At 42.9% G+C, this 12,500-nt stretch overlaps 1 protein-coding gene across 1 annotated transcript in view; it reads right to left on the bottom strand.

Moving 5' to 3' along the window:
- LOC114557814 (NACHT, LRR and PYD domains-containing protein 3) overlaps positions 1 to 12,500 on the bottom strand; it is a 20,839-nt gene that overhangs the window by 1,525 nt on the left and 6,814 nt on the right. Inside the window, exons 3-9 of the mRNA XM_028581482.1 lie at positions 11,192 to 11,392; positions 9,035 to 9,172; positions 7,476 to 7,554; positions 7,110 to 7,314; positions 5,195 to 6,953; positions 4,932 to 5,105; positions 1,219 to 1,392 (exon numbers count right to left, since the gene is read on the bottom strand). Of these exons, the coding sequence (XP_028437283.1) occupies positions 1,219 to 1,392; positions 4,932 to 5,105; positions 5,195 to 6,953; positions 7,110 to 7,314; positions 7,476 to 7,554; positions 9,035 to 9,172; positions 11,192 to 11,268 (2,606 nt within the window). The 5' untranslated portion in view covers positions 11,269 to 11,392. The remainder of the gene's footprint in view (positions 1 to 1,218; positions 1,393 to 4,931; positions 5,106 to 5,194; positions 6,954 to 7,109; positions 7,315 to 7,475; positions 7,555 to 9,034; positions 9,173 to 11,191; positions 11,393 to 12,500) is intronic.

The following is a 12,500-nucleotide window of genomic DNA, read 5'->3' as shown; positions in this document are numbered from 1 at the left end:
AGCTTGACTTTAAAGGGAGTCTGGGAACTTCTTCCCTGCGATCTAATCTTTCACTGTTTAGGCTATCGGTACATTTGATGTGTTGACTGTCCATAAAATGATGCCATTATCATAGACTACATGTTACATAATGATGAGATCAAACTAATGTGTGCTTGCAATATAAAAACTATTTGGCGAGAGAGAGACAGAGAGACAGAGAGAGAGAGAGAGAGAGAGAGAGAGAGAGAGAAAGAAAGAAAGAGAGAAAGAAAGAAAGAGAGAGAGAGAGAGAGAGAGAGAGAGAGAGAGAGAGGAGAGAGACCTGGAATACACTGCAACAGGATCTAAAACTGTCCAATTTGATCCCACATTTTCTTTAAACTCATTGTAAGGCTACTGGAAAAATCTTATCATTTCTTAAAGCCATGTACACTTCCTTTAAAGGAACACGCTGACTTATTGGGAATTTAGCTTATTCACCGTAACCCCCAGAGTTAGACTAGTCCATACATACCCTTCTCATCTCCGTGAGTGCTGTAACGCTGTCTGACGGCTCCAGCGGCATCAGGCCAGCACAGAACATGCAGGTGAATGGTTCCAGTAATCCTACTGCTCCCAATAAGTGACAAAATAACGCCAACATGTTCCTATTTACATGTTGTGATTTATAGAGTCATAGCGTGTACAAAAAACAACGTAACATGAGACACAGCCGTCTTCTAACTGTAAACAAACCGGGAACTATATTCTCAGGCGGAAGAATATAGTACTAGGGGGGAGTGATATGCTCGCAGCAAGCCTGTTTGAGAATATAGTTCCCGGTTTGTTTACTGTTAGAAGATGGCTGTGTCTCATGTTACGTTGTTTTTTGTACACGCTGTGACTCTACAAATCACAACATGTAAATAGGAACATGTTGGCGTATATTTTGGAGTGCAGCGCAGAGACCAGAGAAGAACAGCATTCCTCTGATATCAGACAGCCTGACAGACTGCAAATACACAGAACAACACACTGTCAACACATTGAGCCATGGGTTTGTTTTATGTTTGTTGTCCAGGAACATTTTGGTCCAGATTTAGAATACATCTTTAAAATCATCTGTGGTATTTAATTATTGAGTCTCGAAACTACTGCTAAAGTTTGTATTATGAACAGACACAAAGCTACACGCCAGCTGTTTATCACCTAAAGAGTTTAAATGGTCATCAGTTGAATGGGTTAATGAATCCTGACCTGAGAGTCTCCAGTGTGCAGTGTGGACTCTTCAGTCCATCAGAGATCAGCTTCCCTCCTGAATCCTGCAGGTTGTTGTTACTCAGGTCCAGCTCTCTCAGACTAGAGGACTGGGAGCTGAGAACTGAGGACAGAGCTTCACAGCTTCTCTCTGACAGGTTACAGCCACTCAGTCTGGAGAGATAACAGGAGGGAAACAAGTTATTATATTTAAATCCTGTTGAAAGATATCAGAGTATTTATTGATGAATAAATCACACTCACAGAGCTTTGTTGGAGGGACGGTAATGAAGAAGACAGATAACGTTTGTGTTTAAATGTTAAGTCTGGACTTTTGGTGACAGAGAATATAAAATCCGTTTTCTAAACAAGTTGGAAACATGATAATTAATCGTGACTGAATAAAGAAATATTACATAAGAGGGATTGATTTAACGTCATTATTGGCCAGACAGTGATGCGGCTAGGACCGAGGCGCTGGCGCCGAGGTTTGTAAGCATGACTGAAGGGCTAATATGACGTTAAATCAAACCCTCTCATGTAGCGATTATACAACAACGGTTACCAACTAAATAAAAGTTATAATCAATCTGTATTCATATTGTGGGGCAATTTGCTCTCAAAATAAAGAAAAGCAACAAAGAGGATTTGTTAGTCAGCCAGTCATCTTAAGCTAACATTAGCTTTGTAACGGTGAGATTGTGAAATTTTCCAAAACGTAATAACTACCGCACATATAAACACCAAACTGTCATCTACTGAAAGAAATATTGTTTTCATGGATAGATTTAGCTACTATATGTCTGCGAACTTCATTATTGACATTTCAGTGGCACAGCTGATGTGATCCAAAGAGCTGATGTAACCCAAACTATGAGTAATATGTTATGTGATGCACTAGGTGCTCAAATGGCTCTGGGTGTTGTGTCATGCTGATTTGAGTACGTTCTAAATGTCTAGTTGACCAATCAGATTGTCTGGTCGGATCAACTTCTAACGGTTCACCTTTAAACGCAGAGTCGCTAGAAATAGCGACTAGTCTCGACATACTTTTATCCTATAGACCTTCAACAATTAATGTTAAAGATATTCTCAGCTGAGCCATCTACCTGTCTCTTAGACCCCATCCCAAGAAGCGTTACCCGTGGTAAACACTTCATTACTAGATATGATCAATATGTCCTTATTAACAGGTTATGTACCGCAGTCATTTAAAATAGCTGTGATAAAACCTCTTCTGAAAAAATCCACCCTCGATCCTGAGGTCTTAGCAAACTATAGACCTATATCTAACCTTCCCTTTCTATCCAAGATCCTTGAGAAGGTGGTTGCTAATCAGTTATGTGATTTTCTACATAGCAATAGTTTATTTGATGACTTTGAATCAGGATTTAGAAAGAATCATAGCACAGAGACGGCACTGGTGAAAATTACTAACGACCTTTTAACTGCTGCAGACAAAGGACTTGTCTCCATTCTTGTTTTACTAGATCTTAGTGCTGCATTTGACACTATTGACCATTCAATCCTGTTACAGAGATTGGAACACTTGGTTGGCATTAAAGGAATTGCTCTAAGCTGGTTTAAGTCCTATTTCTCTGATTGATCTCAATTTGTTAATGTTAATGATAAATCCTCCAAGTACGCTAAAGTTAGCCATGGCGTTCCTCTAGGCTCAGTGCTTGGACCAATTCTATTCTCTTTATATATGCTTCCTCTAGGCAATATTATTAGGAAACACTCAATTAACTTTCACTGGTTATGCGGATGACACCCAATTATACTTGTCAATCAAACCAGACGAAACCAGTCAGCTAGCTAAATTTCAAGCGTGCATTTAAGATATAAAATCCTGAATGACCTATAATTTTCTGATGTTAAACCCTAACAAAACTGAAGTTATTGTACTGGGACCTAAACACCTCAGAACCTCATTATCTAAAGACATAGCTACTCTGGATGGTATTGCCCTAGCCTCCAGCACTACTGTCAGAAATTTAGGAGTTATTTTTGATCAGGATATATCTATTAATGCCAATCTAAAACAAACTTCAAGAACAGCCTTTTTTCATCTTCGTAACACTGCCAAAATTAGGAATATGCTGTCTCAAAACGACCCTGAAAAACTAGTCCATGCATTTGTTACGTCCAGGCTGGACTATTGTAATTCCCTACTGTCAGGTTGCTCAAATAAGTCCGTTAAGACTCTCCAGCTGATCCAGAATGCTGCAGCGCGTGTTCTCACAAGAACTAAGAGAAGAGATCATATTTCACCTGTATTAGCTTCTCTGCACTGGCTTCCTGTTGAATCCAGGATTGAGTTTAAAATCCTTCTCTTGACCTACAAAGCTCTAAATGGTATAGCACCATCATATCTAGAAGAGCTCCTAATACCCTATTGTCCCACTACAGCACTGCGCTCCCAGAATGCAGAGTTACTGGTGGTACCTAGAGTCTCTAAAAGTAGAATGGGAGCCAGAGCCTTCAGTTATCAGGCTCCTCTCCTATGGAACCAGCTCCCGATCTGGGTTCGGGGGGCAGAAACTGTAATCGCTTTCAAGAATGAACTTAAAACTCTTCTATTTGATAAAGCTTATAGTTAGGGAGTGAGGAGTTGCAGTGTTCACCTAACTGGCCCACCTGCTTCTCTTCATAATTGTTAGATTAATAATACATTACAAAGTAGAGGGAGGCAGGCCAGCCAAGCCCGATCCGGCAGGGGGAGAGTTCTAAGCCCGAAAAAGCTACCTCTCCTTATGACCTGTCTCTCTTAGTTATGCTGTTATAGTTCTAGACTGCCGGGGGACTTCCTTCCTTCCTTTGACACACTGAGCTGCTCTCTCCTCTCCCTTTCTATTACTATTACTATTACTATTTGTGTGTATCCCGTCCCAGAAATGCTTGTTACTAATCCTAGCTTCTGGGGAGTTTACTCCCCGGAGTCCTTATGTTTTTTTCCCCCAGCGTATTTCCTTGGAGAACGTTGGCACCAAGATCCTGGTTCCAGCTGTCGCCGTGGTCCTGCTGCACTCCCTGTGCTCAGCGGTGCCCTGCAATGTCATGCTGCTCCCTGCTGAACCCTGCTGCTTCCTGCTGAACCCTGCAGCTTCCTGCTGAACCCTGCTGCTTCCTGCTGAACCCTGCTGAACCCTGCTGCTTTCTGCTGAACCCTGCTGCTTCCTGCTGAACCCTGCAGCTTCCTGCTGAACCCTGCAGCTTCCCGCTACATCCAGTCACTGTTCCATTATTAATGTGACTACTATTGCCACTGTTCATCACACCCCCAACCGGCCCGTCAGACACCGCCTACCAAGAGCCTGGGTCTGTCTGAGGTTTCTTCCCAAGAGGGAGTTTTTCCTCGCCACTGTTGCACTGCTTGCTCTTGAGGGACTTATTGTAATTGTTGGGGCTTTGTAAATTATAGTGTGGTCTAGACCTACTCTATCTGTAAAGTGTCTCGAGATAACCTATGTTATGATTTGATACTATAAATAAAATTGAATTGAATCTACTGGTTGTATAATCAGGAATAAACAAACGTCCAGTGATCAAAGTCACATGATATGGAAATATAAATCATTTCTGGATCTCAGCCACAGTTCATATTTCATTCTTTAGTTATCTAGATTCATTCTAAATCATAATAAAATACTTTGGAAACATTCACATTTTTTCAAAACTGTGTTTTCAAAGATTATTGTTCTTGATCTGACCTGATAGTCTCCAGTGTGCAGTGTGGACTCTTCAGTCCAACAGAGATCAGCTTCACTTCTGAATCCTGCAGGTTGTTGTTACTCAGGTCCAGCTCTCTCAGACTAGAGGACTGGGAGCTGAGAAGTGAGGACAGAGCTTCACAGCTTCTCTCTGACAGGTTACAGCCATTCAGTCTGGAGGGACATCAGGAAGTAAACAAGATATATTTAACTCCTGTTGAAAGATATCAGAGTATTTACTGAAGAAAAAAAATCACACTCACAGAGCTTTGTTGGAGGCTTTGACCACTGGCAGCAGCCTCAGAAGAGCCTTCTCCGAAGCACCATATTTCTTCAGGTCAAACACGTCCAGATATTCAGATGACAGTAAGATGAAGACCAGAGCTGACCACTGAGCAGGAGACAGTTGAAATGAGGAGAGTTCTAAACTCAGGTATCGTTGGATCAGCTCCACTAGAGAACTATCATTCAGTTCATTCAGACAGTGGAACAGATTGATGCTTCTCTCTGCAGACAGATTCTCACTGATCTTCTTCTTGATGTACTTGACTGTTTCCTGATTGGTCTGTGAGCTACCTACTGTCTGTGTCAGTAGGCCTCGCAGGAGATTCTGATTTGTCTGCAGTGAAAGACCCAGGAGGAAGCGGAGGAACAAGTCCAGGTGTCCATTTGGACTCTGTAAGGCCTTGTCCACAGCACTCTGGTAGAACTGTGTGGATGTTGTTTGTTTGTCTGACAGCAGATTGACTCCACAGTTGGTGAATGTCAGATGGACATGAAGAGCAGCCAGAAACTCCTGAACACTCAGATGGACAAAGCAGAACACCTTGTCCTGGTACAGTCCTCTCTCCTCTTTAAAGATCTGTGTGAACACTCCTGAGTACACTGAGGCTGCTCTGATATCGATGCCACACTCTGCCAGGTCTGATTCATAGAAGATCAGGTTGCCTTTCTGCAGCTGCTCAAAAGCCAGTTTTCCCAGAGACTCCATCATCTTCCTGGTCTCTGGACTCCAGGGTGAATCTGTCTCAGCTCGTCCATCAAACTTGTTCTTTACTTTGGACTGAACCACCAGGAAGTGAATGTACATTTCAGTCAGGGTCTTGGGCAGCTCTCCTCCCTCTCTGGTCTTCAACACATCCTCCAGAACTGTAGCAGTGATCCAACAGAAGACTGGGATGTGGCACATGATGTGGAGGCTTCGTGATGTCTTGATTTGGGAGATGAGTCTGCTGGCCTGCTCCTCATCTCTGAATCTCTTTCTGAAGTACTCCTCCTTCTGTGGGTCAGTGAAACCTCTGACCTCTGTCACCATGTCAACAAACCCAGGAGGGATCTGATTGGCTGCTGCAGGTCGTGTGGTTATCCAGAGGCGAGCAGAGGGAAGCAGATTCCCCCTGATGAGGTTTGTCAGCAGCACATCCACTGAGGTGGACTCTGTAACATCAGTCAGGATCTCAGTGTTGAGGAAGTCCAGAGGAAGTCGACACTCATCCAGACCATCAAAGATGAACACAACCTGGAACTCTTCAAACCTGCAGATTCCTGCTTCTTTGGTTTCACTAAAGAAGTGATGAACAAGTTCCACCAAGCTGTACTTTCTCTCTTTCAGCACATTCAGTTCTCTGAAGGTGAATGGAAATGTGAACTGGATGTCCTGGTTGGCTTTGTCTTCTGCCCAGTCCAGAGTGAACTTCTGTGTTAAGACTGTTTTGCCGATGCCAGCCACTCCCTTTGTCATCACTGTTCTGATTGGTTCATCTCTTCCAGGTGGGGTTTTAAAGATATCTTCTTGTCTGATTGTTGTTTCTGGTCTGTCTGGTTTCCTGGACGCTATTTCAATCTGTCTGACCTCATGTTCAGCATTGACCTCTACAGTCCCTGTCTTTGTGATGTAGATCTCTGTGAACATCTGATTCAGAAGGGTTGGGTTTCCTGCTTTAGCAATCCCCTCAAACACACACTGGAACTTTTTGTTTAGGTTGGATTTCAGTTTACGCTTACAAACTCCAGCAGGACTTCCTGAATGAACACACAACAAAGAAGATCAGTAAGTAATTTACAAAGTAGACAGTTTATGTTCCCATTAAGAATTTACATATAAACATATTATCTCTGGAGACATTAGTAAATGTCCAATTAGTCCAGCAAGTTAAATCGTCAGAGAAATCCTCTTACTGCTCTGCAGACGGTCAGCCAGCTCGTCCTGCTTCATTCTCCTCAGGAAGTACAGTGTGATCTTCAGAAATGCCTCTCTGCTCCTCTGCTCTTCATCCACATCCTCCCTCTTACTCTCTGAGCATTCTGGGTAATCTGGACTCAGAACCTTCTGGATCTTCTTCAGCTCATTCTTCACATAAGTGACGATATTCTCCTCCAGCAGCTGGAACAGAAGATTATATGAATCACACAATCAAACTGAAATCATGGAAGCAAACATCAGCACCATGTCCACAGACTGACAATCCACTGGTCTGAAAAGTGCAGCATGGAGATGATTGTGAACAGAATAGATGTAAAAGTAGTTATTGTACATGTACAGACCATAAATATGGAGTCCAAGTGTGTTTGATGCTGCTGGGCAGACTGACCAATGGGAACCTCTGAGCTCTCCTGGTCCACTCTGTGGAAGAATCAGGAAGAATTAGCTCACATCATGTCTGTCCACACAGCGACAAACACAATGTAGTGTTGATTACAACATTGAATCAGATGGTTTCCACTGACAATAAAGTGCTGGTGGTACTGCTGACCCCACTGTGAATCAACAGAAAGAACTGAGAAGTAAACAAGGGCTACAACATGGTTGGCGTAGGAGCAGCTACACACCGGGCCGATAATCAGCCGTCTGACAATCTGGCGAGGTCGGTGACTTGAGTCTGTTTCGGTGTTTTCGGTTACGTAGTGTTGTCCGTCTGAGGAACCATCTGCCTTAATTTTGGCAAACCTGACATGTTCAGTCGGAGGCAGGGCAGTCGGGACTCACCCGGAAATGCCGTGGGAAATGAGCGTGACTAACCCTCTCAAAATCTTATGAAAATCTTTTAAACTGACCTTTGTTGATCTGAAATGAAGACAGATTCAGCAACTGCACGGCCTATTTCTCTCTTACAATGTTTTCAGAAGGCCATTTCGGTGAATTATCTTCGTAAAATACGAGATTGTATTCTGAATGAGCCGCCATGGCCGGTTGAAAAAGATCCAAAATCCGGAAGCAGCAGCTAGACCCACGTGACGCGTTCGTCTAATCAGCTGCTTGGTTTTCATTTTTTGGGCGACAATACAGATTACATACTATACAGATTAGCACCGCCTGCTGTTATGGAAATATCATGTCTCCATAACAGCTTTGCCTTGGTGTGTTCCAAGGCATTGATTGGACCTCGGGGGAGCCGACTGATCAGTCCAATTGCCTTTTCTGCCGATGGTCAGCCATCTGGTTGGTGTGTCAGCAGCTTTAAGGACTCCTGAAGCAGCAGACTGGTCTGAATGAGGAAGACTGCTCTCTTTGCACGGTGAGCTCCCAGATGACGTCATGTTCTGCTGTGTGTTTAGAAATGGTGAATATACTGTATGGGTGCCTGGGTGGCTGAGTGGTTGAGCCAGACATATATAGAGACTATTCTTGACGCGGAGGTCGTGGGTTTGATTCTGACCTGCAACACTTTCCTACAGCAACTTAATACGATCTAGTGTCTGACGGAAATGATGCCTATGTGAAATACTTCTAAAATGCTATATCTATGAATCTCATTATATGGTACTGATAACTTATTTTCTGTCAGATGTCTTTGTTTAAAATTTATAAAAAAAACCTTTGACTGGTCGCTCTTGAAGGACAAACAGCTGGGTTCAGGTTCAGGAGACTCACTACACAGATAAATCGAAAATCCAAAAAATCTTTTAACACAGACAACTGTTTTTATTTAAAATATTAGTAATGTTTATATTTTTAAATTCTTACCTTCCATCAGCAGATAAAGAGGAAGCAGTATTGAATACTACTGATAAGTACTGATACTTATACCAAATATAATAATACAACAGGCTATATACTGTACATACATGTAATTATTAACAACTTAATGCTAATAACGACTTACTTTATGTCAGAAACATGTTTAAAATCAATCACATCCGCCTTTGACTGGTCGCTCTTCAAGGACACACAGCTGGGTTCAGGTTCGGGTTCAGGTTCAGGTTCAAGTTCAGGTTCAGCAGGGTCTGGTCTCTGATGGGTCCTGATAGAAAAACACATTTATTTAGGGTCATGTTCAGTAGTCTCTTATGGCTAGTCCACACAGCATTCCTGGATGGGAGAACAATGTGCTCTGGTTGGTAGTAATACATTCTGGTGAATTTGGGGACATTTTTATGAAACTAGTAATAAAGGTTATTGTATACCGGTGGCTGCCTTTCCCAGGTACCAGCAGGGCACAGAGCATCAGACAGACAGGATATAAGAGAAGGGTCAGACCACCTCACAATGTGCTCTGAGTGATCAGTGGTCTCATTTATAAATGTGGCGTATGCACAAACCGGGGCTGAAAATGTGTGTATGCCACTTCCTACGCAAAGGTTGTGATTTATAAAAAACAAACTTGATGGGAGAATGTGCGGTCCTCCACGCAAACTCTTGTCTTGGAGACAAAATAGGAATTGGTGACGCAGATGGTGAGGTGGTGAACTGAAGTCAGACTGCAGAGAGTAAATGGGAAAAACGATCACTCGTAATATTTTCTAGTATTGATGCCTCACGCACATTTTCTTTTTCACTCCATATCATTCACGTTACCATGAAGATTAAATCCAGCAGTGTTATTTGCGCTTGTACTGAGTGATACTTGTTCCATGAACACCTTGTAAAATCTAACTCAAATCTTTAATAAAAATGTGTTCTTAATGTTTAATCAGCGCTGTCTCGCCGTCACATTGTCCTCTACGGAGCGCAGGAGGAGGAGACGGCCCGACTGCATGGAATACAGGATAGCATCAAATACCCTAGCATTAGATAACTGCAGAACACAGTGTAAATAACTAAATATCTGTCTTTAAAACTGTGCATATATCATCAAATGTCAAAGTCTGGAAATACAGCCGTTAAGCTCTCGCGCAATCGTTACCCTTAATGTCCTCGTTATCGGTCCTAAAGTTAATACTCTTTGTGACAAAACCTGCCTGAAGAAAAGTGTGTTTGCCTGTTACATTTCATCTTCAAATTGTATATCGGGGTGGGGGATACCACTAGTTGATGCTGTGTTGGCAAGGTGTTAACAATCACAAATTGTTGTAAACATATAAATACTGCGGTGACCCCCGTGTGTAATGCTGCATGATGGCCCTGCTGGTCCTGCAGGAGGACTAACCCCAATGGAAGAATCAGGAGAGAAAGAGACTTCAGGGACCACGATGATGACTGGCTCATATACCGATTTAGATTTTCTAAAGCTCTGCTCTTGGATCTATGTACTGAATTGGGTCCAGTAAAGGCAACGCACCGGAACCGGGCCATCCCGGTCCAAATACAAGTCCTCGCCACTCTGGGTGAAACCAGCTGTTTCCAGAGGGAAATATCAGACAGCTAAGTGTTTTTTCAATTGAATATTATATATAATCTTCAACTTTATCACTAAGGCTTGTTTGGATATAATATATAGTTCTGTTAAATCTTATACATCTGGTATATTGAAGCTGTCCCCGAGTGCCGTAATGCCTGCCGTTTTGGAGGTATTATTAATATATGTAGTCTATAGATCAGGGTTCCATAAACTATGCAAGAACAAGCCGAAATTATAATTCAATTTGCAGCAATTCCTGAACGTCTGAGAAGTTTTTTGCTTTTTCTCCGCCAGTCCTCATGATTCAGTCTAACAACTGCCAGTGTCATTCATATACTGATCAGCATTCACAAGGTGCTTTGCATTGACTGTTTATGGTTAAAAATGGACGTGTACAGGCCAGGATAAGAGGCGGATTCAAGTATTTGTAGGTAATCTCTGATTTATAAAGGGAACTTTACTTACAGGTGTGCGTACACAAATTTTTTTGGCGTACACCATTTTGGGCTTTTGGGCGTACGTACACTTATAGTAAGGATCCTACGCACAGTTTTATAAATGAGACCCCAGATCTCATTCACATCTCTACTTAAAGCTGTCCCCTTGTGATCCCATCCCTCAGATCAGGTTTTAATACCAGGTGAAAACAACACTGAGAGACAACACTACTTCTAGTTTGTTGGAGGTTTCTGAACAACTCACCTCAGTCTTTGGCTCTTTATTTCAATATGTTCCTCCCTTTCCTTCTGTGTTGGACTCTTCCTTCTCCTCTCCTCCATTTTAATTGGCCTGTCCCTTACAGGTCGCCTTGTTTTTTAAAGTAGCGGTGTCTCCATGGACCGGTCACTCTTCATAGACAGACAGCTAGGCTCAGGTTCAGGAGACTCTGGTCTCTGATGGGTCCTGTTAGAAAGAGAGGAAGACCACGTTTTAATCTCCAGAAACAGAAGCTGCTGGAGAAACTAGAAGCTATCAAGCAGAAAATAAAGTCTGAAGCTCTTCACTGAATGATTTCTGCTCTCTGCTCATCCTGCTCTGTCATTCATTCTCTTTCTGGGAGAACAGGAACATTGGAAAGACTCCAGGACTAATGTCATCTTTCTGTCCTCTAATGGAGACAAGACTCCAGGACTAATGTCATCTTTCTGTCCTCTAATGGAGACAAGACATTATTATTATTCTGTCCTGTGCATCCTCCTCCAACACGTTCTCAATCCCAAGTTGTAACATGTGGACGCTTGGTCAGGACCCCTTGGTGTAATGTTTTAACGTAATGGGCACCCCTCAGAGTAATATTCTATACACTCACCTAAAGGATTGTTAGGAACACCCTACTAAGACCATGTTTGACCCCCTTTCGCCTTCAGAACTGCCTTAATTCTTCGTGGCATTGATTCAACAAGGTGCTGGAAGCATTCTTTAGAAATGTTGGCCCATATTGAGAGGATAGCATCTTGCAGTTGATGGAGATTTGTGGGATGCACATCCAGGGCACCAAGCTCCCGTTCCACCACATCCAGAAGATGTTCTATTGGGTTGAAATCTGGTGACTGTGGAGGGGCTATTTTAGTACAGGGAACTCACTGTCATGTTCAAGAAACCAATTTGAAATGATTAGAGCTTTGTGCCATGGTGCATTATCCTCCTAGCCATCAGAGGATGGGTACATGGTGGTCATAAAGGGATGGACATGGTCAGAAACAATGCTTAGGTAGGCTGTGGCATTTAAACAATGCCCAATTGGTTCTAAGGGGCCTAAAGTGTGCCAAGAACACATTCCCCACGGTCTCCCTGTCCCTGCCTGTTTTCCTGTTCCCCTTTCCCTTGTGTGTGTGTGTTGTCTGTGTCTGTCTCCACCGGCTTCCATGTCACTCAAGAGGATGTAGGTCAAGGGGCGTGGCCACTCTCACCTGCTGTGCTCCAGCCAGCTGCAGCTCATTCCAGTACTCAACCAGTAGTTATCAACCCGGGCTGTTCACCTCTTCAGCGCCAGTTCGTTGCAACCATTCTT

This window comes from Perca flavescens, chromosome 6 (assembly GCF_004354835.1).
Source record: "Perca flavescens isolate YP-PL-M2 chromosome 6, PFLA_1.0, whole genome shotgun sequence".
NCBI lineage: Eukaryota > Metazoa > Chordata > Actinopteri > Perciformes > Percidae > Perca > Perca flavescens.
Note: the sequence above shows the minus strand (reverse complement) of the source record. Positions and strands in the feature narration are given on the sequence as shown.